A 27,340-nucleotide genomic window follows, 5' to 3' on the forward strand; every position below is an offset into this window, starting at 1 on the left:
ATTTGGAATTCGAAATTGGTGATCATGTACATCTAAAGGTAACGCCAAGAAAAGGGATTAAACGGACATGAATACGAGGAAAATTACAGTCATAGTTTATTGGACATTTTAAGATCATCGGCTGAATAGGGCATGTGACACACGAATTGTTACTACTAGAAAGTATTTCAAGAATACATGATTTTTTCATGTATTCTTTAACTGGTGGGCTTTTCTCCTTGGCCCATTAAAATAATCTACACGTGACAAGGCAAAAAAGAGGCCCACAATTGAAGCAAAATACCACCATATTCATGTGAAAGAGAAAGGAAGGAGACCAAGATTTTCTCTCTAGGATTCTAGTAATTGTTATTTTTATCTATTTTCATGGAGATTGTAAACCGATCCATGTTATGCTAAGTTTTATTTCTCATTCAAAGGATATTTTTACTTTTCAATTTTATCACTATGAGAGTTTTATGTTTTAATTTAATATTTTTGTTTTGTTTAATTATTTGTTGTTTTATGATTTATTTTTATGAAAGTTGTATGTTGATTAATCTGACAATTTAATTCGATATATAATTTTCAAATGTTATCCGTGAATTCAGTTAAATGTAATTATCATGAACGATCAGTACATGTACAATATATTACGTGTGTCGTGTTGTCATAACATATTTAGTCTAAATAAATCGACGAAACTAAATTCATCAATCGCAATTATCTTTGTTTTTAACTTTTAGGATCAACTGTTTTCACAAAACAAAAATATTATTTCTAATCAATATGAAACGATATCGTGTCCAATTGATTATTGATATGTTTTGACTGACTAGATCTCACGAGTCATATTTTGCTGTATCTTTTATGTGGATCATCCATGAAAAAATATTGTTTTTTATGCTAAGAGTATTATTTTTTTATTGTGAATATCGATAAAATTGACTCGTCTTACAGATAAAAATTCGTGAAACCATCTCACAAAACGTACTCCAATATATTTATATGTGTGTGTAAATTAAAATTCCTAAATTAAAAGTCGAGTATCATAATTCATATCAACAAACAACACATACATAGATCAGAAGTACATGTAATAAAATTAAATCTGAAAAAGAAAATTAGGATTGAAAACGATTAAGTTGCCCCAGAAAATTAAATACTTTTGCAGAGGAAGAAAACATAAAAGCTAGCTAGCTAGCAATATATGGTGGCTGAGCTCGAAGGAAGCTGGTTAAATTATAGCTGGAAGAAGATTTACTTCAGGTGGTAGGCTCTGCAGATATAATTTTAGATGTGGAAAAAGAAACGAGGAAGAAGCAAGAGGATTTCAAAGGACGGTGGATGGGCAGGGATACTTAATCCGCCTATAATGAGAGGTGAATTCCATGGACCAAATCAGTTGATTTCAAAATCTCAAATTCATCCACTCCCAAGTCAACCCAAATCCACTCATCCAAGCACGTCTTAGATTCCCGTGTTGAACAAAATATGCAACTTTCACATTGTTCCAAAGCCAAAGGATCAACTCTGAATCTGTCATGCAAGTCTCTGAGATCAAGTTTTCTTTATTGCTTAGCAGCCCTCGAACAATCGAAGTATTTCTCCTCGACCCCATCTTCACCGAGCACATTCCCAATCCCATACCCTGATCCTACCACAAGCAACATCTGATCCTCCAAGTATCGCTGCAACAACCCTACTTCATCTCCATCCTCCACACAGAGGTCAGTCCCAACTCCAACTTTCTCCGCCACAGCCTTCTGTCTCCTCCGGCAAATCAAGAAACATATATCCGCCATGAAAAGGAGAGGGCATAGGGCACAGAACAGAGGGAAAAGAAAAGGGCTGCACAGAATCAGCAGCAAGTACCTTCTCCTCCGGCGGTTGAGCCAGGAGCTGAAAAACACGGCCACGGAGGAGAAAGAAAAAATCTGGTTGGAACACCCATCGGCGGCGTTTTGGTCGTTGAGTGTTTTGGGGACAAAATAGCACCACCAATGGCAGCCCGACATGAGGATGCGTTGATTCTGAAGAAGGGGAAATCAAAGTGAAAACAAAGGGCTGATGACTTTCCCTTTCTTTTTCTTAATATATATTTTAAACAAAGACACCTGTTTTTAGATAACCCGTCAGCTACTACTCACGTGTGAAGTAAACGGACACGCAGGCGTGATACTTGTACAGATCATATTTTTGTACGATTTTTAAGAAAATTTTAAAACCTTTGAAAATGCACGGCACGTGTCTCTAAAATCATGTCGGCTTTCAATAAATAAATCACCACTATTTATAAATAAACAAAATTTATATAAATTTTATTAAACTTTTAAAAATTAATAAGATTAATTTGTCTTTCCATTTAGAAAGTGACATCGAGAAATGAGTTCGATTATGATTAGGGGCATAAGCTAAAAAATTTAAGATTAATTTGTTTCTTCATTTAGATATTGAGATTGAGAAATGAGTTCGATTTTGATTATGGACATTAGCGAACATAATCGAATCCGATATAAAGAAAATTCAAAAGTTTGTGTTTGATCAAATTAGATATATCTAAATTTGAGCTCAATTTAAAACTCAAAAATTTAATATTTTTTTGTTCGAATTCGATTTGATCAAAGCTCGATCTCGAGTTCGAGTTCGTCTTGAATATGTGCTAGCTACTTGGAAATAAAAGAGCAAAAAGATCAAATTATGTTTATTTAATATAAAATTATATTATATCAATAAAATATTAATGTTGCAAGTGGTCCGTGAAATATTGAACAAAATAATCAAGACATGTGTTCAAGTTCAGGTAAAATTTTATAGACAAAAACTTGTATATGACGGTCTCATGAGTCGTATTTTGTGATACAGTTCTCTTATTTGGGTCATCCATGAAAAAATATTAATTTTTTATGCTAAAAATATTATTTTTTATTGTGAACATCGTGATAACTGACACATCTCACAGATAAAAATTTATGATACCGTCACACAAAAAAACCTGGTCAATTTTATAATTTTGAATGCAAATAAAAACAATTTCCAATGGACTCATACGCTAACACTAATTTATGGTTTGACCCACCAAATCCAAAAAGATGCCACTTTTCAAACATCAGTAAGAGTGAACAAAATATCGGGCAAACCAAAATAACCGTATCGAATTTAAAAATTCGGAAACAAAGAAATCCAAATATATCCATATCTTCGGCCAAAACAAAAGAAAAACAATAAAACTGATATAATAATTAACTTTCAAAAGCCAAAACTAAAAAGGAAAATAAATAAATAAATAAACATATCATGATAAACGCGCGAAAGCTGGTGAGTGTGCAGTCAATATCATCACCTCCACTCCTCGTTCAAGCCGCAATTGACTACCACGGCCGCCCTGCCACCCGCTCCAAGTCCGGCGGATGCGTCATTTATCAAAAGTAGAGTAGCCACTTTTATTTGTTCCACTACGACTGAGGTTTTACTTGTCTGTGTATGCATGTGATTTGTGAAAGCCGGTTATTTTGCTACGCTTATTTTACAAAGAAAGGAGTCACCATGGACAGATCAACAAGCCTTGGCTTTGAGATACCATCTGCCTCGCTTCACTCCTTTGTCGGCCTTTCCATCGTCATTTTCATGCCCCTTTACGATCGTGTTCTGCTACCACTAGCTAGAACAGTGACTATGAAGCCAACAGGTATAACGATGCTACGAAAGATATATAGGATATGGCATACTTTTTCCCATCATCTGCTTGGCCGTTGTTGCTGTAATAGACGCAAAAAAAACGAGTGTAGCGTGGCTGATACCTCAATATCTGTTGTTCGGAATTGGCAAAAAAAACTATTAAAATAGACAAGGAAATTAGAATAAATTCAATAACGCAAATTGGTCTTTTTAACAAAATAATTGTTTTAATCCACATTCAAATGTAAAATACTTCAGTTTTTTTTTTTTTTTTTTGAATAAATTAGTTTAAAAAACATTGTTAGTATTAGATTCAAAGAATATGTCTTTTGTGAGACGGTCTCACGAATCTTTATATGTGAGACGGATCAACCTTACCGATATTTACAATAAAAAGTAATATTTTTTCATAGATGACCCAAATAAGATATATGTCTCACAAAATACGAATTATGAGACATTCTTACACAAGTTTTTGTGTTAGATTTATATTAATAACAATAATTTTGACATAAAAAATAATAATAATGTTTTTTCATATCTATTTTATAAAATTAATTTAAGTGATGATTTTAAAAGATTTTTGTTACTAATTTTATTGTTTTTTTTAGTAAAATAAAATAATTTGGTGATTGAAATATCGCCTTCAATGAATAGGCGCGTGGGATTAACACACAGCTTCTACCGAGACAGAGGATCAATGGACGCCGGGAATGACATTCCGGGTTCCCAAACTCCACTGTTAAACGACATCGTAATTGGCTGCGTCGACTTCAAACGCCGCCCCTCCGTCCGATCAAAATCCGGTTGCTGGAAATCTGCTTCTTTCATCATAGGTATCCTATCTCAACTATCGTTCAGCAATTTCCGTTCGTTGAGTTGCTTTTGAATCACATATTACTTCTTTCTTGTTTGATTATACAAAAGGTGTTGAAATGGCTGAGAGATTTGCTTATTATGGAATAAGTTCGAATTTAGTGACCTATTTAACTGGCCCCTTTGGACAGTCCACTGCAACGGCAGTGGCGAACGTGAACGCGTGGTCCGGAACGGCGTCGCTTTCACCTCTTATCGGTGCTTTCATTGCTGATTCATTTTTAGGCCGATACAGGACAATCATTATTGCCTCGGTGCTTTACATTTTGGTGAGTGAATAATCAGTCCAATTGTAGTAAAGCTCTTCTATTTCCCTTTTAGTATTGTTGGAAGTAACTTCAAATTTGATTATTCAGATATTCGGAAGTTAATTAATTTCATGGGTTAAGTATAAACACTACATTGACATTGTCCAAGAGGCCAAGAAAATAGGTCACTGATTGTGAACTTATTCCGTGATTTGCAAATCTCTCATCAAACATTAGAGAACAATCTAGATTTTTGTTGTGCAGAGCTAAAAGTAACTGCTCGTGGGTTGTGTCTGCTCACAGGGACTTGGCTTCTTGTGTTTATCAGCTGCACTTAATTCAGTCAACTCTTCAGAAAGCAAGAACGATGTAGATACTCTATCATATTCTCCTCTGCCACCCTATCTTCAGATCTTTTTCTTCTTCTCTTTGTATTTAGTAGCATTAGCGCAAGGTGGGCATAAGCCTAGCTTACAAGCTCTTGGAGCTGACCAGTTTGATGAGGAACATCAAGAAGAAAGTAAGGCAAAAGCCTCATTCTTCAATTGGTGGAATTTTGCCTTGTGTTTAAGTGTTCTGTCATCTCTCTTGGTTCTGAACTACATTCAAGAGAATATGAGCTGGGAACTTGGCTTCGGGATTCCATCAATTATCATGTGTTTTGCGTTATTCTTTTTCTTGTTGGGAACTGTGAACTATCGATACCATATAAGCCATATAAGCAGTGATGAAAGTAACCCATTTGCAAGAATTACACGCGTCTTTGTCAAAGCTGCTATAAACTGGCTAGCCACCCTTTCGGGCACGTCAACTGATTATGAAGCTCAACTAATTCTGCATCATGAAGATTCTCAATTCAGGCACGTTCATCAAGTCGTGGTTAAAAACTTTGCCTACCCAACCAAAAAAAATGAATGAAAAAACAAACTGGTAACATTTTAGTTACTTGCTTCACGTGTTTAGTCTGGAGTATGATTTTGTTCGATATATTACTTTCTGGTTGCAAGGTTTCTTGACGAAGCATTGATCATACCCGAGGGTTCAAAAAACAACACAAAAGCTTGTAGCATCGCTGACATTGAAGAGGCAAAGGCAATTCTCAGGCTTGTTCCATTATGGTTTTCCTGTTTGGGATATGCAATAGTATACACACAGCCTTCAACACTGTTCACAAAGCAAGGCGCCACAATGGATCGTTACATCACTTCCAGCTTTCAGATACCAGCTGCTTCACTTCAATCTCTTATTGCCTTTTCCATTTTTGCCTTTATCCCAATCTATGACCTCATTTTGGTTCCCATTACCAGAGCTATAACCAAGAAGCCAGCAGGTATATCAATGCTTCAACGAATTGGTATTGGGATACTTTTATCATTAATTGCCATTGTAATAGCTGCATTTGTTGAGAGGAAGCGTCTTGCAACTGCTATGGAACATGGGCTTGCTGACTTGCCAAAGGCGACAGTACCAATGAGTATATGGTGGCTGGCTCCTCAATATGTGGTTTTTGGAATAGCTGATGCCTTCACCTATGTTGGCCTTCAAGAATTCTTCTATGATCAGGTTTCTACTGATCTGAAAAGTGTTGGTATTGCTCTGTGCCTTGGTTTGATTGGCATTGGGAACTTCCTAAGTGGTTTTCTCGTATCTGCAATCGAGAAGATCACGAGTGAACATGGTGAGGATGGTTGGTTTTCAGATAACTTGAATCGAGCTCATCTTGATTATTTCTACTTGGTGCTGGCGGGGATCAGTGCATTTGCATTTTCTACATATGTTTACTTCGCCAGGTCTTATGTTTATCATAGAAGAATCACCGCCTGAGAACTCACGGAGTGTAGCAGTGCTTCACGTTCATGTATTCTACTTCTTGTGCAATTAATCTGGTCTACTGTTCGTGTAATATCATGATATAGTAGTGGTGTTGGTAGTTTTACACTCCCTAATAATATGATCAGTTTGTTTAACTTAACTTTATTTTAAACATATTATATGTTTTTTGTGCTTATGTTCAACGAACTTAACGAGGATAACAAAACCTGTTAAAATACGTACACGTTCTGATTCCAACCTCCAGTTCCAAAGCCCATTTCAAGATGAAAAATTAAAGCTGGCCGCCTCAAAATACGTAGTCTAAGTTAGGTCGGGGATAATAAATTGGAACAGGTGTTGTTCCATAGATTTGCATGCATGCTTCCTTTCTCCACGTGTGCATGCAAACGTGAGACAAATCAAAACGCACATGACATAATGCAAGTCCTCCATTTTCAGTTTCACGTTTATTATTCGCCACCAGGCGCAGTGGGCTGTAAAACTAGCTACCACTTCTTTGACTGAATCTTCCAAGAATGTCGATCTCTTCGAATGCTATCGTTTCCAATAGTTTCCAAAATGTGTGTGTCGAACGGATGGTGGATTTTGAAGGACAGCCAGCAATAAGATATCAAACGGGCTACTGGCGATCTGCGCGTTACATCATAGGTAAGAATATTTTACTGCCTTTAATTTAAGATCGAATTAATTTACGTCAGTTGTTTGAATTGTACTTACGTGTGACTGTAATTTGAATGGCAGGGGTTGCGGTGACTGAGAGATTTGCGTTCTATGGAGTGAGTACGAATTTGATAAGCTATCTTACGGGGCCGCTGGGGCAGTCTACTGCGACCGCTGCAGCCAGCGTAAATATATGGACAGGCACTGGATTAATGCTGCCGCTTTTGGGTGCTTTTGTGGCCGATTCATTCTTGGGCCGATACTGTACCATTATGCTGTCCTCTCTGCTTTATATCTTGGTCCGTTACTAGTTTCACATTCGACATTGTTAGGAACAAGCTTATTTAACTTATACAAACTTGAGTGTGAAAACCAATGTTTACATATATACCGCCAAGGAAGGTGGTGAAATTTGTTAAGCAAAATAAAGCAAGAAACAAAACAAAACACAAAGGAGGGACTAGACAAAGAACACGAGAACGAATGTAACGTGATCTTTAATCAATCAAGTCTAATAAGCACGAATATGCTTATCAGAAATGCTAGGTGTTGAATCTGTGGTGTTAAAGAACTCAATGCCCGTTATAGTTACTGAACTGGGTTTAGTGCTTAGTTCTAGCGTTTTGGATGTTGAGATAACTCAATATCTGATCAACAAGGTGATAATTCCAAAAATATCTGACCGTCTATGCACGTTGATTTGAGTATTAATTACTGTTTTTGGCTATCTGCTGCATTTTTCTCATAACTCTTGGAGAAGTTAAGTATTAAAATTGTTATTAAGCAACCATAGCTTGAGGGGTCCACGGGTTTTTACCAGACCTGTTGATCTATGAAACTGAATTAGACATTGCACTTTCTTCATAATCTACTTCAGCACTAGATGTAGGAGACACAGCAGTCTCATGCAAATTATACTTTTTCTAAGCCTTTGAATCTCAATAAAATAAAATGCTTGTTTGTTTTGTATTGATTACTATACATATAGGCACTTTGCATGTTGACTGTTTCGGCTTTGCTTGATTGGCAAGGCATTTCCATGGATAAGTCACAGTCCCCAGATAAGCTTCAAGTTTTGTTCTTCTTCATATCCCTTTATTTAATGGCCCTCGGACAAGCTGCCCACAAACCTTGCATTCTAGCATTTGGAGCAGATCAGTTTGATGAGCAAGATCCCACAGAATTAAAAGAGAGAGGCTCATTTTTCAATTGGTTGTATTTTGGCGCGTGCGCAGGGCCTTTAATGGCCTTAGTAGTATTGAATTACTTACAAGATAACGTGAGTTGGGGTCTTGGATTTGGGATCCCTTGCATTTCTATGGTAATTTCTCTGGTAATATTTGTGTCTGGAAAGAAGTCTTACCGGTATAACATCAAAAGTGAGGAGAAATGTTCCCTTTTGAGGGTTTCTCAAGTCTTCAATAAATCAACAATGAATAGAAGTGTTTCACATTCCACAAGTGGTTTCAACGAAGAAGGGGAAAACATGGAGCCTCAGCTAGGTTCTCAGCAAATCAGGTAGGGTTTCAGAGTGGTTCTGTGCACATTACGCCAGTGGTCGAATGGGGCACCTATTTTCTAGTTTTGCTTCTGTACAATATTTCTAGATTCACGATTGCATGGTACAAATTCAAGTTTCATATGAATTTTGGCAGGCAAAACAGATCTCTTAACGAAGCTTTGCTTGCCTCGGATGACTCTGTCGAAGACAAGGATATTGGCAGCATCAAGGAAGTTGAAGAGGTGAAATCCTTTACTAATTTAATCCCATTATGGGCTACATCTTTGCCACTCGCCACAGTCTTAGCTCAACCCTCCACACTTTTCACCAAACAAGGCATTACGATGGAAAGATCAATTAATTCAAAATTTGACATACCCGCTGCTTCACTTCAATATGTAATCGGTCTCTCAATCATCCTCTTAATCCCATTGTACGACCGTATCTTTGTTCCCATATCCAGAACAATAACCGGAATTCCCTCCGGGATAACAAAGCTTCAAAGAATAGGGACGGGGATGTTCTTATGCACCATCTGCATGATCACAGCAGCACTGGTCGAGAGAAAGAGACTTAATGCTGTGTTAGAACAAGGACTAGCCGATTTAGCAAAAGCTAAGGTTCCCATGAGTTTCTTGTGGCTAATCCCACAGTATATTTTATTCGGGATCACCGAAATATTCACGTTGATTGGATTGCAAGAGCTCTACTACGATCAGATGCCTTGCGGTTTGAAAATTTTAGGCCTCTCTTTATATCTTAGTATTTGTGGGATGGGAAACTTTATAAGCAGTTTCCTTATATGCATCATCGAGAGAGTTACTAGTGATTCTGGTGGTGAAGGAGGTTGGTTTTCGGACAACACAAACAGTGCACATTTAGATTACTTTTATTGGTTACTTGCTGCAGTTAATGTGCTAGGTTTCATAGGTTTCGTTCTGTTCGCTAAATCTTATAACTGTACCAGCAATCGTGGGAATATTCTCGTTTAGGAAGCATGATGGCAGGTAGTACCATGTCTTAGTTTCATTTAGTGACATGAATATCACTGTATATGTATCCAGTCTTTTCTTTCCTTTTCTTTCGTTATTTTGAGGTTTTTGTGACTGAAACTTGGGTGGGAATCATGGTGAACAGATGACAATTCGATGAAGTTATTTGATGTCTTTTACCTTGTGCCATGGCTCTGTACTTGATATTATTAGTATTTAAGTCCGAGTTTGTTTCGATTTTTGATCATGATGTTACTAACGTTGATAATTGAAAGAGCCACTGATATTTCCACAACTATTTACAGTTGTAATTGTCAGCAAGTAAAATTTAGGAAACATCCCATCTCATGTCAGACAGTGAATTGAATGATTGAGAAACCAAAACACGAGGAATCGGTGTGATATATCATTTGGAAAAGTTCAGGATTCAAACCGGAAGAGGTCAGATTGGGAGAGTTCAGGCCCCTAGTCCTATACACTCTCCCCATTGTAGAAGTGGTCAGATCATGACTCAAACCAGAGTGCAAGAAAACACTCCAGAATGTCCTAATAATTTTTTTTTTAAAAAAAAAAAGCAAGAGGAATCGGGACATTCCTCTTTTCTAGCTTCCTTCATTGGTCGGCCGGGGTGGAAGTAATGTTACAAGAAAAACTACAACATATAAAACAAAGGATGCAACTACCGATGGAGAGCAGAGAATCGAGAATACATATTTTTCATCTTGTTCTTGGACTAAGTTTGCCGCTGGCTGGTTCATCAAATAATTTAATATAAGATATGGTTGGTACTAGTCATTATCTAACACATTGGCGATGGAATAGGGGTGTGTTGATAAGTTGTTTTTGCCAAATAAAGAAAGTAATCGGGTGGGGAACGTGACACCTATGTCTCTCTTCGACTCTTCCTTTGAGATGAGAAAAATATAATTAATAATAATAATTATTATAGACGTGGGTTTTGCTAGGTTTGGGGACATTAATAATCCTGCCTTAACCGGAAACGTGGACCACTAGACCGAGTTGGTCATCCTTATCAAATTGGTGAAGAAAAAACTATTGGACACATATTTATATGTAAAATACTTGTAAGAACCATAAATTCCATTGTTTATTCACACAATTCATCGGATTATAAATTTTTTAATGTCAAATCAGATTTGTTGGGCTTATATTTGTCGGGGGAGATTGGATAAGTGTGAATATGTTGTTTTCATATATAGTAATCGTAATTGTGATGTATTTGAAATAAACGAATCTCATACTCATCGAAGATTTAGGGTCCAATTCTAGCGAGTGTCACTAGTCCAAACGCAAGTTTCAAAATTGTCTCAAGCATGAAATCACGAATAAGACCATTAGAAGGGGCAAGGAGGGTGTCCTGATGTAGTCTCTCTGACGCTCGAGTTAGATTGAGGATATAAGTAGAGAGCAGCTAAGGATATTGCTGAAAAACAATATAATGAATGAATTTACTGAACACTCAAACCTGGTATTTGTAAGATAATATATAGGTCTTTGATGAGTTTGTCTTCCATTTGGGTTAGGCCATCCATTAGGTATCAGAATCGTTTAGAGTATATTTCGTATTTATTTTTCGAACCTGTTTTAATTCAAACTTAACTTTTATTTGCATCATAAGAATACAGATTAAATCCACGACTTGTGAAACTAGTCTATATAATAGCGTAATAGATATAGTAACTTGAAATTTTTTGATTATAGTATCCATCAATGCATTCATTAGTTTGTTGTTGATTGTTTATTTATATGTCATTTCCTTTTACCAAACAGCCACGCAACAAATTTGTCTCGAGTATTTTACTCAAAAATATATTTTCCTGGTCTCTAACATGGAAAATGTTACCTAAATATAACCAACTGTCAAAATTTCATGACGATCCAACGGTTGAAATGTGAGCAATCGCAATTCTCGTCTAGTTGCTTTTGAAAATTCCGAAAATCCGGAAAATCCTTTCTTTTTTTTGCCTCTTCTCTCTTCTTTTTCTTTTCAAATCAGAGAAACGTAATTCGATCTCCAATAACTATAGACTGTATTAACAGTCTCTCAAAACATCAAAAAATTTATAGAGCGGCTATACAATAATAACATAGAGAAAAAGAAAATAAGGTTTCTTATTATACTGTAAAAACAATATAAAGAGCTTATAAATTTTAAATAGAGAAAAAAGAAAATAAGGTTTCTTATTATACTGTAAAAACAATATAAAGAGCTTATATAATTAAAATTTATAATGAAAAGTAAATAGACTAAAATATAATATAAATAATATATCATTATTTTTTAGACACCTAATATTTCTTTTTTTTCCTATGGATAAGGATCCTATACATAATTAATAATCAGTCGCCCATTCTGTAACGTTCTTAATAAGCTACATGTCAATAAAATAATTTTCTCCCCCAAAGTCCAATTTAAGCCTTACCTAACCTGATCAATATATACATATGACCCATATATTTTTTGATAAATAATCTTATAAATAACATGACACGGTTCTTATGAGATCGTCTTTCGGGTTTAAATTAATGCGATATATATATATATATATATATATATATATATATATATATATATATATATATATATATATATATATATGTTACACTCAAATTAATTATGATAATTTCTTTCGGTTCAGTTCCTCGTCCCTATCAGTTGTCAATTTACGAAATTAAGTGTGGATATAACGTGGATTTCATAATTTAAAATGCAAATAGATAAATAAGATATCCGATATCAATATTATTGATGTTTGAATTATTAAACATATATTTTTGGGACAATTGGGCAGGCGCAGTTGCTTTTATACCGCAAATTCTGCCACCTGCATTGTCCCCTGATTTTGGTTGATATTCCGAGCGACAATGTTCATGCATTACCCCACCATTAATATTCTCTACTGATTTATATAATTTAAATTTTCAACCTTATGTTATAATTTTAATTTAAATTTTCAACCTTGTATTATAATTTTTGCTTTCGATTATATTTCTAACATTAGAATATTGATATTATTTCTATATGAATCGTGCAATTTCAATGCTAATCAAATATGGCCATTTAGTAGTCGATAAATTAGCTAAAAAAAAACACACTACAAAATTTTACATTTATGATTTCTATAAATAAAAATTTATAATAAAGCCATTTTACTTAATTCTCATAACAAAAGGTAGATTATGACAAAATTTAAAACAAAACAGTTTTTTTTTTTTTTTTTGTAATTGCATTTTTCTATTTCATACACGAAAATGGAGTCTTTTTTTATATAAAATAATAATAATAATAATATGAAGTTAAAGATATGATGAATAATGGAGTAAATGAAAGTTGTGAGACTTTCTAATTTATTAGCACAATATTATTATGTAGGTTACAACATTATATACATAATCGAAAATAATTTTAATTTATTTTTATTTGAGTTTAATTTTTTATGTCAGCACTCGTATTTATGCTATTAAATAAGTTATCAATATGTTTTTTACGAGTAGATCTCGTGTGAGATGGTCTCACGAATCTTTATCTGTGAGACGGTCAACCTTACCGATATTCACAATAAAAAGTAATACTCTTAACAGAAAAAGTAATATTTTTTTATGGATGACCCAAATAAAATATCAGTCTCACAAAATACGACCCGTGAAATCGTCTCACACAAATTTTTGTCGTTTTTGACCAAAAATCGTATCGCTCATCACAAATACATTTTAATCTTCTATACAGATATGAATAATTAATATTATCTGGTCTTGATATTGACAACCGGTTTAGAAAAAAATTACTAAAATTTCCGCTCCATGAATTTTTTAGATAAAAAATTATATGAAATAAAAATTAATCAAAAATTTCTTTACACAAAAGTAATTCCAAATAAATCTTTTTAAATTGTAATAAAAAAATTTACATGAACATGAATTGTGAGATTTAAATTCATCAAATAACCTCTACCTTTCCATTAATTATTATTAACATTGGGATTTATTGTTTTCCTCCAATTACTTCATGTTGTCCCATATATTTATGGTCTCCTTTATTTAATAACTACAAAGCTTTTATTTTTTAAAAAATATTACTTTGGCGGGAAGGAAAGACAGGGGATTGACTCGATTTCATGAGACGTACATATAATTTGATTCAACTCATAAAAAAATATTATTTTTCATGATATTTATAAAATAGATCGATTGATTTAATGAATATAGATTTGTAAAATTATTTTACGACAATAATAATCTGAATTACTTTGACTTAGAAATGACAGGGGATGGTGGGTCTACCCACACAATGAAACCCGTTGCCTATACATACATCCTATGCAAATATATCTTTTGTGTTAAAAATTATATATATACATATATTTATTTATTTTATATAAGAAAATACTACAATAAATTATTGAAAATTACTTTTGTCAATGTTTGAATTAGGATTCAGTATAGAACCACAATTTTTTAAGAAATAGTATCTGAGAATGATATAATTGTAGTTTTAATTATCTATAAACCCAAATTTACATTTTTGTCTTTTTATTATTTAAATAAATATATTATTTTATCCACAAAATTTTTAGACAAAATCTTGTGTGAGACGGTCTCACAGGTCGTATTTGTGAGACGGATCTCTTATTTGGGTCACCCATGAAAAGTATTACTTTTTATGCTAAGAATATCATTTTTTATTGTGAATATGGTTAGAGTTGACCCGTCTCACAGATTATGATCCGTGAGACGGTCTCACATGAGATCCACTCAAATTTATATATGTTTTCTCCATTTAAAATATAATTTTAAAAAAAAATATTGTTTCTCAATTATCATGTAATAAGAGTAAATACTTATTTTGACATACAAAATACTTATTATGGAGTTTCAAATACTTGATTTCGTTATTTCAATACTCGAAATATGTAAAAAAAAAATACCATATTTTCAAGTAATCATCACAAATTAAGTCATAATTATTCTTTTCATGAAAAAAACATTAAGATCACTTATTTATATTTATGAAACTACAATTGTGCTATTGTCAGGTATTAACTCTTAAAAAATTATTGATATATATATATATATTGAATCCTAATTCAATAATTGAATTACGAATTTTTCACAAATTTATCCAAAACACAATTTAATTTATGTTGTCGAATTATTTTTATTTTGTTTAAAAAGAAAATGTACGAGCCGGCGTTACAACTTACAAGGACGATGATGACAAAGAAACATGGTGTGCAATAATAACTATTATTATTATTATTATTATTATTATTATTATTATTAATCAAGATGTTTATCATTTGACAGTGTGTCATAAAAACCTAATTAATTACAAATTAATGAATTATTAATTATTTACATTACACCAAAAAGAATGTCTCCATTTACTTGTCTTTATATTTTTATTTTTACATGAAAAATTAATTTCATGTAAAAAAAATCTATATATATATATATATATTACTTGTCTTTATATTTTTATTTTTACATGAAAAATTAATTTCATGTAAAAAAAATCTAACAGAGTTTCTAAGTGAGAATAATATTTAGGATATAATATAATCAGTTTGATTACATACAGACATATTTCAAATTTATTGTTACTTGTGTTTAATTTTCTCACTGGATCAAGTATATAATAATAATAATAATAATAACAATTCATTATTATTATAATTAAAAATGGCAAAAAATGAAGAATATCAAGCAAATCACGAATCGATTGCCATTAGATTTGCTTGTTTCCTCTTAGTAACCTTATTCAGATACATCTTGTCTTGTCTTGCCACAAAAGTCTTGATAAAATATTTTTCATTAAATATTTTAATTATATAATTAACTGGAAATTACTACAAAGTAAAACCTTACCCATTAGTGTTCCAACTATGATTGTAACAAGAAAAACATTATTATTATATAAAAAAATTAATTTAGCCATTTGAATTTTATTGTTTTATTATGAAGGTAAAAACTTGTGTGAGATGGTCTTACGAGTCGTAATTATGAGACAAATCTTTTATTTGGGTTATCCATGAAAAAATATTAATTTTTATACTAAGAATATTACATTTTATTGTGAATATGAATATGATTAATCCATCTCACATATTAGTAATAAGACTTCCTATATTATGAAATATTTGGTCTGGCAGTTGATTTTGGTCCAAGAAAGAGGAGTCGTGGTGTGTTGGAGATGGACCCCATTGCAAGAGTGGTAACGAGCTGGCATATTTCAAGTCTTTGACAGACTGTTCCTCTTCGCACATAAAATTTTATCCCATTTTGCTCGCTCTCTCCCCATCAAATATTCAACCAGTTTGTTTTTATTTATTCAACAGGGCTTTGAATTTCTGTGTTTCAGGGAAAGTTTAATTTGTTCTTTTCTTGAATTTTTGGATTGGATATGGCTGAGGAAATCAAGAAAACAACTGCCGAGTCCCCGTCAGTTACTGAAGAGGTGGTCGTGTCTGATGTTCCGGTGGCTGAGAAGTCTGCGGCCACCGTTGTAGAGAAGGAGCCGCCGGTGACGGAGTCTGAATTGGAGAAGGTGGAGAAGCCGGCGCCTGAAGAGGTGGTGGAAGGGGAGAAGGAGAAAGGTGAAGCGTGTGGGGAGGACAAGGTTGCTGAATCTGTCTCATTTAAAGAGGAGAGCAACAAGGTGGATGATCTCGTGGATCCAGAAAAGAAAGCCTTGGAGGAATTCAAACTGTTGATTCAGGAGGCACTCGCCAAGCGTGAATTCACCGCTCCACCTCCCCCTCCGGCCAAAGAGAAGGAGCAGCCGAAAGCTGAAGAGAAGAAAGAAGAAGAGGCAAGACCTGAAGAAAAGAAACAAGAGTCCAAGACCGAGGAGAAAGCAGTGGAAGAGCCACCAAAAACTGAAGAGAAAACGGATGTTGCCGATGCACCGCGTGCTGATGTCCCACCGCCGCAACCAGCGACGGAGCCCATGAAAGAAGAGGTCTTGGATAAGAAGCATGAAGAAAAAGTCACCCCACCACCGGCTGCTGCAGAGCCATCAGCCGTTGAAAAGGTTGAACATAAAGCGGAAGCTGTTGAAGAAGAGATTAAAGAGACCATAGTTCATGAGGTTACCAACCCCGCTCCGCCACCATGTGAGGAACCTGCGGCCACCCCGGCTGATGATCAGAAACCTAAGGAAGAGGAGGAGAAAGCCCCTCTATCTCCGGAGGAGGTTTCCCTATGGGGTATCTCCCTTCTTGCCGATGAGAGGAGCGATGTGGTTCTCCTCAAGTTCTTAAGGGCGAGGGATTTCAAAGTGAAGGAAGCCTTTTCCATGCTAAAAAATGTGGTTGCATGGAGGAAAGAGTTTAAAATCGACGACCTGTTAGAAGAAGAAGGAATCGGCGAGGGGCTTGAAAAAGTTGTGTATATTCATGGAGTGGATAGAGAGGGGCACCCTGTTTGTTACAATGCTTTTGGCGAGTTTCAGGACAAGGAACTGTACAACAACACCTTCGCTGATTCTGAGAAGAGAACAAAGTTCCTCAGGTGGTATATTCAATTCCTGGAGAAAAATGTCAAGAATCTTGATTTTAGTCCTGATGGCACCTGCACTTTTGTTCAAATTACCGATCTCAAGAATTCCCCCGGACTCATCCTTTTCAAGAAAGAACTTCGTCAAGCTACCAACCAGGCACTCCAGTTGCTCCAGGATAATTATCCTGAATTTGTTGCCAAACAGGTATAATTCTCAAAAAGATCCCTTTTTTAAACCTTCTCCTAGTGTTATTAAAATTTCCATTTATATGAGTTTGTTCAGCAAGGCCTAAAAATATGAGTTTTCTCCGTTCTGGGTTTTCTGCATTTAATCTTTCTTGCTTGGTGGTATAATTTATAGGGCGTGTATGTGAATTAAAGTGTTTGTGTGTTATTGATGTTGCAAAGGTGTTTGTCAATGTTCCATGGTGGTATGTGGCGTACAATAGGATGATTAGCCCATTCTTAACCCAAAGAACGAAGAGCAAGTTTGTATTCGCAGGCCCTACCAAGACTGCTGAGACTCTTTTCAAGTCAGTCAATTTGATTAAATTATGCTCCCTTCAATTTTAATGTTTCTACTATAGTGGCATTATACACAATTTAATTATCATGATGATGATTTTTTTTTGGTGACAGATACATAGCGCCCGAGCAAGTACCCATTCAATATGGTGGCCTCAGCAAGGAAGGTGATCAAGAATTCACCATCGCTGATCCGGTAACGGAGGAGATTATTAAGCCAACTTTCAAACACACCATTGAACTTCCCATCACTGAGGTGGGCAAGTTTTTTCCAGTCATTCTCTGATTATAAAATTCTACTCAAGAAACTGAAATATGGCATTTAACTCAAATTCTGGGATTTAGCAGGCTTGCACGTTGGTCTGGGAGGTGAGAGTAGCAGGCTGGGATGTATCCTATGGAGCTGAATTTGTCCCAAGTGCGGAAGGCGGATACACTTGGATTGTATCGAAGCCGAGGAAGATTGCAGCCACCGATGAACAGGCGATTTTCTGCAGCTTCAAAATCGGTGAACCTGGCAAAGTTGTGCTCACATTCGACAACCAAACTTCTAAGAAGAAGAAGCTTCTCTATAGGTCCAAGACCAAGCCAGGTCAATGAAATTCTTGAACACAATGCCAGCAAGAATAAAGGGGGGATTCCTTATTTACATTTACATATTCTTTTATCTTATATTTGTATTAAACTTAGTTTTTAAGTTAAGGGACTTCTTATTTACATATATGTTTGCTGTTTCTTGTACTTGAATTAAATTTTGTTGTTCGATTGTTTAAATATGTTTGGTGAACCATTTTAGGGGAAGATGATGGATACACATTGGAATGGGAATAGTGTGGCATGTGGCATAATTCTTTTTTCTTGAAATACTAGTGTGAATTGTGGAAAGAAACTTTCGTTACTTATACTTAGTTTATGCTTCATTTTCCAGCTGTTCTTGGTTTCTTTTCTTGTATGTTCATACTTCACAACCCCCATTGTCCTTATTCCCAAATTTGGCCCGTTCTTGTGCTTTTTCTGGCATGACATGATGCAAAATGTCAAGTCTTTCATGTGAAGATTGATGGATTTCTTTTGTAGGAAAATATTTTATGTAAATTACTCTAAAATTCACTTTAGTTTTGGATTATATCCTAAAAAGTTTGAAATTTGAAACCATATAATTACCTCAAATCAATCCATTCCCATAATACTCGAATGTACCCAAAAAAATTCGTGGATTGAATATGATATCACCTGTATGTGGACATATTGGATATTTGCAAAATCAGTGAGGTGGCAACTTTGGGGTTAACGTGGTGTAATAAATCAAGTAGAAGGCAGGCAAGTGGTATTATCATTGGTCCATGTCACATGCATCGTGTGCCTATAAGGAGAGCACATTGGTCGTTTTAATTGGAAAAAAATTAATATATTTATCGACTAAATTTAAAATCTGTCCCTCTCATATCAACCTTAAGCTAAATTTCGTTTTTTTTGGTTTCTTCCATTCCCTGAATTTGTGTTTTAATATTGTGTTGATGATGTAATAATATGATGAATCAAAATTTTTAATGAATCTTTTCGGTTTTAATGTGTCAGATTATATCGTGAAAGACGAGAAATTCTTAATTATATTAATGAAGCAATATGTGGATGTTTTTCGAGAAGAATAAGTCTTTTGTGAGATGATCTTACGAATTTTTATCTGTGAGACGGGTTAATCCTATCGATATTCATAATAAAGTAGTACTCTTAGTATAAAAAAATAATATTTTTTCATTGTGATCCAAAAAAAGATTTTTCTCACAAAATACGACCCGTGAGATCGATCTCACACAAATTTTTGTATTTCGAGGGAGGAGACAGTAGTTGGTTAGGGACTGTATGTTAAGGTGGAGGCATTTTCAGAATTGAAACAGAGAAAAAATCAATGAATTCGTCAAAAGAAAAGAATCGACCTTTTTCGAAGGAAGATAAAGCGCCGATTTTTATTTAATAAGCTGGCTGTGAATGTCTTTTGTAATTTGTCAGTCCCTTTAATATTCTTTTTGAAATTCCTACTTTTTATTTGTATATATATATAATTTTGTCCTAAAAGTTTAGTCCCTAAAAATTACACAAACCAACTTTGTTAGCAAAAGTCTTAGTTTATCACTCTCTGTTCATCGGTAAACAGAGACCCACCGATAACATTGACGGAACGATGAAGCACATCCGATGTAGTATAGAATTTATCGTTAAACAAAAGAACGTTGTGGCTAAATTCTCAAACTACCTTTTGATTTCGACTAACTTTTTGTTTTTGCCAGTGTTTTTTGTTGACTTTAAAGTTTGCTATGGTGTAAAGTAATAATATGATATTTTTTAAGAAGATATGAAAAAAGAATTAGAGTAAATGGGAAAAAGAAACCGAGTGGAGTAACATCAAATCAAACTCGGAAAATCATTAATAAATATTTTTTATTTTTTTTAATTTTTTTTTTGAAGGGGGCAATTTTTTTGTATCATTGTTTGTTCAGTTGGGAGATCAGAAAATGACCATACGGAGAACTTGTCTGTTTCGAGAGAGTACAATAATTCCCTCGAAATTCAGACAATAAAAACGATGCATGCTTCTTCTTTCTTTAAATTTAGTGTTTGTACACACAAATTTGTTTTAAAAAAAATGATAGAAAATGTAAATAAAGACTTTAATCACATGCCCAAACTCTGTAGAATCGCTTACACGACCATTATTACTCATTTTGTTTCTCGAAAGTTATTTTCATGGAAAATTCCCTCTTTTTTTGGAGATATTAATACAATGGTACTAGATTGAAATATTTGAATTATATTACTACTTTGTATTTCTTCCTCGTATTTATCAAAGACTATATAGTGATCGGGGATGCTTGTCCAAAAAGGTTCGAGCTTTTTTTGGCATTTTTCTTTCTTTTTCATCATATTACTTTGAAATATAACATTTATTCTTTTTAGATTTGTATCTTGAAAAAACCGTGGACAACATTAATTTGATGTATTTTATGTTATATATTTTAAAATATTGACATTAATTTCGCGTGGAAGAAAAATAATTATGAAAATGGGATAACCAATCTCATAAAAATAGTCTTGGAAAATAACGACCATATAATTAAACGGTCAAGTTTTCTTGATTATGATCCGAATTCAATGTACCCTCCAATGTCAATTATTGCCTCTCGGATTCCTTTTTGGTTAGCTAGATTATTTGGTACTGATAAAAAGACGAAGCAGGGCTGGCAATAACAACTAAGCCAAAGTCAAGCACGAACTAATTATTAACACGATAAATGATTGTGTTTTGGAAAAAGGTTGGGTGTGTGGGTAATGATTCTTCGTGTTCTTCCCCATTCATATCAATAAAATTTATTTTATTTTGAAACGTAAAGACAAGTACTGCAGATTTCATCGTCACAGAAAAAATATTTGGATATTGTCTCATCCTTTTCTTTTTCTGACAATTTGATAATATAGAGCGATGTATTTTATGTTTGATGAATTTCAAATCCGACGATACTAAAGTAGAGTACCACGTTTGTGGTCGTGATAAATCCAATATGTCAGTCATTTTGTATTAAAATCATAGCATGCCTATGTTCTAACAATACATATGCAATGTGAGGCTGAGTTCGATTTTCATGTGTTGTAGTTCTTCACATGTATGTGCTGTCTTGTTTCACTAAAGCCCCTCCACATCTTCTGGTCTCGAGTTCGACATTCAATGGCACCACCGAGTTTCGGCAGATTGCATCGAGCATAAGAATTCAATGTTGGTGGTCCTGTCCTGTTTCTGTCCATCTAGCGATCTATGTTCCTAGGCAGGTCTTTGGTTCATTAAGACAGCGTATTGCATTAAAAATTTTCAGCTGCAAAAATTGCTGTGTTCTTAAAAATATAGCGGCAGCATGACACCAATATCGGAAACAAGACACAATGGCAGCATGGGAGCGGATTAGCTCATTAGTTGTCACGTGCCTTGTCGAAACAGAGCATATTGCTGCCTATACATAGAGCACCATGCACCATTATTGACAAGTGAACTTCACCAGACAGATGGAATTTGGGAAAGAAGACTTGGCGAGTGAAACCCATAAATCAATCATCCATCGTGTTCTTAAATGGTTTTTTAGCGTATTTGCAGCAACATAAATGATAAAATGATGTCCACCATCATGTCATGGGCCGACGCGTGTGCACGAAACCGACCTCGCGCAACGGAATCGGAATGCACTTGCAACCACTTGACATTTGTCATCACTTTGCACATAGTGAAGAGGTTACGACAGAAATTTACTATTATTGATGAACAAAGACATTGAAATGAAAGCTAATCACTTTTGGACACAAATGTAAAAGAGAAAGAAACGTATTTTCTGTCATAATAGGTCACAGTCAAGATTAGATGACAGACTACCAAACTAAACCTAATGTCGTGATAACCACTGAACTTGATTATTGCTTAAAAAATGAAGAAGATAGAGCAGATGAATGAGCGGTCGATAGGTTAAGGGATTCAAAGAATATGCCATCAAGGAATATCAGGAGCATAAGTGCACAATCCAGAATTTTTATTAATGAGTTGAAATTCGATGCATATCATTGAAATGGATTTCCAATGATAACCAAACAGAAAATAACAAGAAATGTATACCCATCACGTAAATACAGACATAATGCTGTCATAGAGCTCCAAAAAAAAAAGACAACACAAGGCAAAAAATACAGCAAAAATAACCAAACTAAGGGGAAAAATGAAAATGTTCTATAATGAAACATCCACATCTTGCAACATATTTACCAGCAGCCACAAACGTCTTTTTCGGACGGCCCTTCAACAGCAGGGTTTTGTATCTAGGAGGGCTTATAACACAACAGCAGTTGTATTTCTGCCTCCAATTAGAACATGATTACTGACTTGGGAGAAATAAATGACCGCAAAAAAAATACAAACGATCAATCTGAAAACACTATTTATCACGAGAGAAAGGACTCCATACGTTCAAAAAATGGGAGATGAGTAAGTAGTTTACTTGAAAACTAGAGCTCTCCTTCCCTGTTACATCAGTCAACGTAGGGCGTAACTTTGAATCTGTAAAGAAGCTTCTTCTTCTTAGCAGTGGGATTGTCAATGGTGAGTAATATCGTACCCAGCTCTGAAACACTGAAATTGTCAGACACAACTGGTTCATCAGTTGGAGCCATCGTCCTGGTATTCTGTATGATCACCGTGTATCTACGTTTTGTGTTTGGTACATACTCAGCACAATAGCTCACTTCCCAGCCCACTACACGAAGCTCCCAAACAAGAGTGCATTTCTGCAGGTAAATTAGAAACCCAATCACACAAAGGAAACTGTTAATCTTTCACTCTAAATTATCAATAGTGATAGCTACTATCTTTATGACAGCAGACCTCATTTATTATGATTTCCACAGTTTTCTTAGTCCTAGGATTTATAGTGATCTCTGTGGCAGGATCCTCGATAGTGAACTCAGGGTTGCATTCACAGAAATCCACATGAAGGCCACCATATCGAATTGGCACTTGCTCCGGCGATATATACCTGTTACACAAATCAATTACCAGGTTATTCCAACCACGCATACCTCTCTAAAAATCACAATGAGAGCTATTCATTTATAAAACTTCTCGCACTTGCAAAGAGTTTCGGCAGTCTTTGACGATCCAGAAAACACAAATTTACTTTTGGTTCGCTTAGTCAGGAATGGGCTGATCGTTTTGTAGAACGCCAAGTACCACCAAGGGACATTGATGAACACCTAAAAGCAAGAAATAATTATTCCATAATCCACAGGGGTATAAAGATTACATTAAATACCCCTACATGGAAACAGATATCATCCAACCAAAGTCTATGCACAGGAAGATAAAGAAATTACCCGCTCCATAAATTTATCCAGTACCAACCCTCATACAAACTGATAAAGAATCATTGTTATATTCTCTTATCCAATATCTACACTGATGCATTACGAACAAAAGAATCGCTATATGTCTGCTCCTTTAGATATAGCAAAGAACCATTTAATTATATTGCCTAAATACCGAGGATGTTAGTATAATAGGACACATTTTTCGCAACACAGACAGTTCAATAGAGACCAAAATTATGACATAATCCAAATAACAGTATCACGATTGCATCACTTCAGAGTCTCGTAATTTCCCAGAATCACCTCGAAGCCAAAACCCGTCATAAATGCATATCAACCAAATCAATACCTGTTTTGCCACAAATTCAGGATAATTATCCTGAAGAATCTGCAAAGCCTGCTTTGTCGCAGTGTGAAGCTCCCTTTTCCCGAGTCCGGGAGAATTCTTGAGATCACTAACTTGAAAAATTGTATTGATCCCACCGGGATTAAAGTCCAGTTTCCTGATACTTCTTTCAAGAAACTGTACTCTCCACCTCAGAAACTTCATTCTTTTTTCCCCATCAGCAAAAGTATTGAAATACAACTCTTTATTCAGAAACTCCCCATAAACGTTGTAACATACCGGGTGTCCGTTTTTATCGTGTCCCTGCATAAAGACAACCTTTTCAAGATCATCACCCAAATCATCCTTCACCAATTCATCAACATTAAACTCCTTTCGCCATTTTATCGTGTTCTTCAACATATCGAAGGATTCTTGTACTTTAAAGTCGCGGGCTCGTAGAAACTTGAGCAAAATCACGTCACTTCGATCGTCTTTCAACAAGGGCACACCCCAAATGGACACTTCTTCAGGCGCAGTCGGAGTGTCCGAGGAAAACAGGCCATGTTTAAGAACTTCTTGTATATTATATTTGAACTCTTCGAGTGTTCTGCGATGAAAATGAGAGAGATCTGAAGGATTATTGCTTTCTTCCTTGAAAGAGCCCAAAGCCACAGGGACCGTCTTCTTTCCCGTCGGTTTCTCATCTTCGGATTGTGCAGCTTCTTGAGATTGCACTTCTAAAGCAGAAACTAGCGTCCTAGAGTCCGAGGCAGTGGAATCAGTTTCCGTCAGGTTGAGAGAAAGATGCTCCCCCGCAAACGGCGGTTCCAGAGACGACGGCTCCAGTGGGGTGCTTTTCTCTGTCACAATAACGAGGTCCTTCAGCTTTTCTTCAACAGGGAAAGGAGTGAGCGAGTCTTTGTCCACCGACTCCAGCGGTTTCTCGGCAGCAGATCCCAGCTCTTGCTGTAGTGGCAATTCTGCCTCCTCCGCAGCCAGCGGTGTCTGGTGGACAACTACTCGAGGGTCAGTTTGAGTGGATTCCCCGGACATTACTAATATCGATTATGATGTACTCGAGTGGAGAAGAATTGGGCACAGTTGAGAGCAAGTTCCCAGTTCGATGTGTGTGTGAAAAGGAACGGCCAGTACTCGAAGAAGACAAAGCCAAACACAGCAGCTCTATGTTTTTGTCGGTTAGTCGATTATGGGTGTTGTGGGGCAGTGCCCACACCCATAATAGAGTGGTTGAGATTCCCACCTCATGGAAAAAAAAAATTAAAAAAAAAATAAAATTGGGCCAGAAAAAAATATGACCCTTGGATTGTAACCCCTGCAGGCAGTGACCTGCAAAGGTAGGATGAAATAATCCTGTATCGAACGAAAACCAGTCACACCGTATACATCAAGGATATATTTGAATAATAGTTTGAACGTTGATGTTAAATAAAAATTTAATATAATAATTATATATTATTGTTTTTTTTAAATATTATAATATTTTTAAATAATTTGATAATAATTAAATATTTATAATTATAATTGATATTGATTAAAAATAATTAAATCAATAAAAAAATAAATTAAAATTTAAATAAATATTATTTTCATAAAAAATTAATTAACAAGATTAAAAATTTTAAAATTTAATTTAAGATAGATTTGTATTACAATTTATTTTTTTAAAATGATTGAAAATAATAAAATATAATAAATTAATTATAAAAAATATATTGAAAAAGACAATTCAAAAGTATTATGGTCGATATATAATAATATTACAAAATACGTATTATGAAATATTTTATGATGTTTCGGATCAATTGTTAAAGTCGAGGTTTGAAATTTGTTGATATCGTACTAATTGCGGATAGTTTTTTTTCCACATTTTCATGATCTTAATCATAGTTCGTAATGCTTCAAAATTTAAAAGTTCATCTGAACCGCATGATAGTTATTTTATTATATAATTAATATATTAAATTAAAGATTTAAGTTTTAATAAATTTTCATTTAATTTATGTGAAGTCTCCGTAAAAATCAGAAAAATAAAAATCAAACATTTACCGTGTTCGTGTATCTTCCTCTGGAATCTTAACTGCGAGACCAAGTGGGTAATCACTTTTATTATATTATTAGCACTTTTAAAATCGGATTAATTAGAGAGAAAAGCACATTAAGCAACCATCATTAACGTGAAATTCGAGAAAATAAAGACCGAGGAGCGACCACTAAGGTTCTTGAGAGGCCGAGTTTTTTTTAGCAGATTTTGAGAATTTTGATCGTGTTAGTGGTTATCTTCTCTTTGTCGGATCATCTTCAAACCATATACGATAAATGCAAGGTCTTACGGATCTTATTTTGTGAGACATATCTTTTATTTCGGTCATCCAAGAAAAATTATTATCTTTTATGCTAAAAATATTATTTTTTATTATGAATGTCGGTAGGGTTGACCCATCTCACATATAAAGATTCGTGAAGACCTACTATATGATAAATATTCAAGACAAGTAAAATTATGTTTCTTAACGTTGTTAGTTGTTCTTATAATAGCAATTTATTATCATTATAATTAGTTTGATAGTTCTGCAAAAAAGTTTTAGAATAAAGAAATTACGATATAGGAATTGTGTGTGAGTGTGTCGTTGTGTGTGTTCGAAGAATGTGTGAATTAAACCCCAACTTTTATACAAAATGGATATTTAATTCTCAGTGCATAACGTGTATGTAAACCAAAAGAAATTTTTTAAAGATATTTTAATAATATGTGGCAAGGTTAATTAACTTTTTTTTTATGGACATGTGGATGTCGATCTTCCAATCGGTATGCCTCGCCAAAATTGGTTATTCATTCTATGGGGCTAAACAAAAAAATAGATATATTATCGAGAGTTAAACCACAAATTTTAAAATCTATAATGGGAAGTTAAGTCATAAATCATATCTATTACGAGGAGTTTAGTCTGAAATCAGATTTATAATGGAGAGTTATGTCAAAAGATTTATAACCTCGACAAAAAATTTATGAGCTATGTTTTGTAAAATAATTTGAGAATTTTGGGAAAAGGCTAACTCCTTGTGTGTTACGTTATTTTAAATGAGTTGGTATTTTAATATGTTGAAGTTGGAGGTATATGTTTCATGCATGCCGTTTTTATTATGTATTGTCTGTTACCTCCAGGACTATATGCTGAGCTTATAGTTTTATTAGATTTCATCGATGCAGGTGAGGAAGACTGAGGTAATGTTGACTAGAGATGGATGACGAGCTGGGATTGAAAAAGAGCACTTATCTGAGTCTTGA

At 34.6% G+C, this 27,340-nt stretch overlaps 3 protein-coding genes across 4 annotated transcripts; 2 read left to right on the plus strand and 1 right to left on the minus strand.

The window, feature by feature from the left end:
• Positions 1 to 4,294: 4,294 nt before the first annotated feature.
• LOC140807879 (uncharacterized) lies at positions 4,295 to 9,939 on the plus strand. The gene is made up of 8 exons (XM_073164835.1): positions 4,295 to 4,493; positions 4,585 to 4,802; positions 5,085 to 5,641; positions 5,789 to 6,602; positions 7,118 to 7,262; positions 7,356 to 7,573; positions 8,263 to 8,792; positions 8,930 to 9,939. Exons 1-8 carry the CDS (start codon positions 4,307 to 4,309, stop codon positions 9,765 to 9,767), a joined length of 3,507 nt encoding a protein of 1,168 aa, XP_073020936.1. The 5' UTR covers positions 4,295 to 4,306; the 3' UTR covers positions 9,768 to 9,939.
• Positions 9,940 to 16,038: 6,099 nt separating this feature from the next.
• Positions 16,039 to 18,710, plus strand: LOC140806985 (patellin-3). The gene is made up of 4 exons (XM_073163588.1): positions 16,039 to 17,490; positions 17,694 to 17,818; positions 17,925 to 18,066; positions 18,159 to 18,710. The coding sequence occupies exons 1-4, from the start codon at positions 16,189 to 16,191 to the stop codon at positions 18,408 to 18,410; spliced, it is 1,821 nt and encodes a 606-aa protein (XP_073019689.1). The 5' UTR covers positions 16,039 to 16,188; the 3' UTR covers positions 18,411 to 18,710.
• A 3,651-nt stretch (positions 18,711 to 22,361) lies between these two features.
• On the minus strand, positions 22,362 to 25,221 carry LOC140807650 (patellin-3-like). 2 transcript variants are annotated; one of them, XM_073164597.1, is made up of 5 exons: positions 24,055 to 25,221; positions 23,467 to 23,591; positions 23,224 to 23,374; positions 22,841 to 23,126; positions 22,362 to 22,696 (listed from the first exon to the last, which is right to left on the minus strand). In XM_073164597.1, the coding sequence occupies exons 1-4, from the start codon at positions 25,084 to 25,086 to the stop codon at positions 22,872 to 22,874; spliced, it is 1,563 nt and encodes a 520-aa protein (XP_073020698.1). In that variant the 5' UTR covers positions 25,087 to 25,221; the 3' UTR covers positions 22,362 to 22,696; positions 22,841 to 22,871. The 2 variants fall into 2 exon arrangements, with proteins under 2 accessions (XP_073020698.1, XP_073020697.1); XM_073164596.1 differs by having other exon boundaries at positions 22,362 to 23,126.
• Positions 25,222 to 27,340: the final 2,119 nt, after the last annotated feature.

Source organism: Primulina eburnea, chromosome 12 (assembly GCF_022965805.1).
Source record: "Primulina eburnea isolate SZY01 chromosome 12, ASM2296580v1, whole genome shotgun sequence".
NCBI lineage: Eukaryota > Viridiplantae > Streptophyta > Magnoliopsida > Lamiales > Gesneriaceae > Primulina > Primulina eburnea.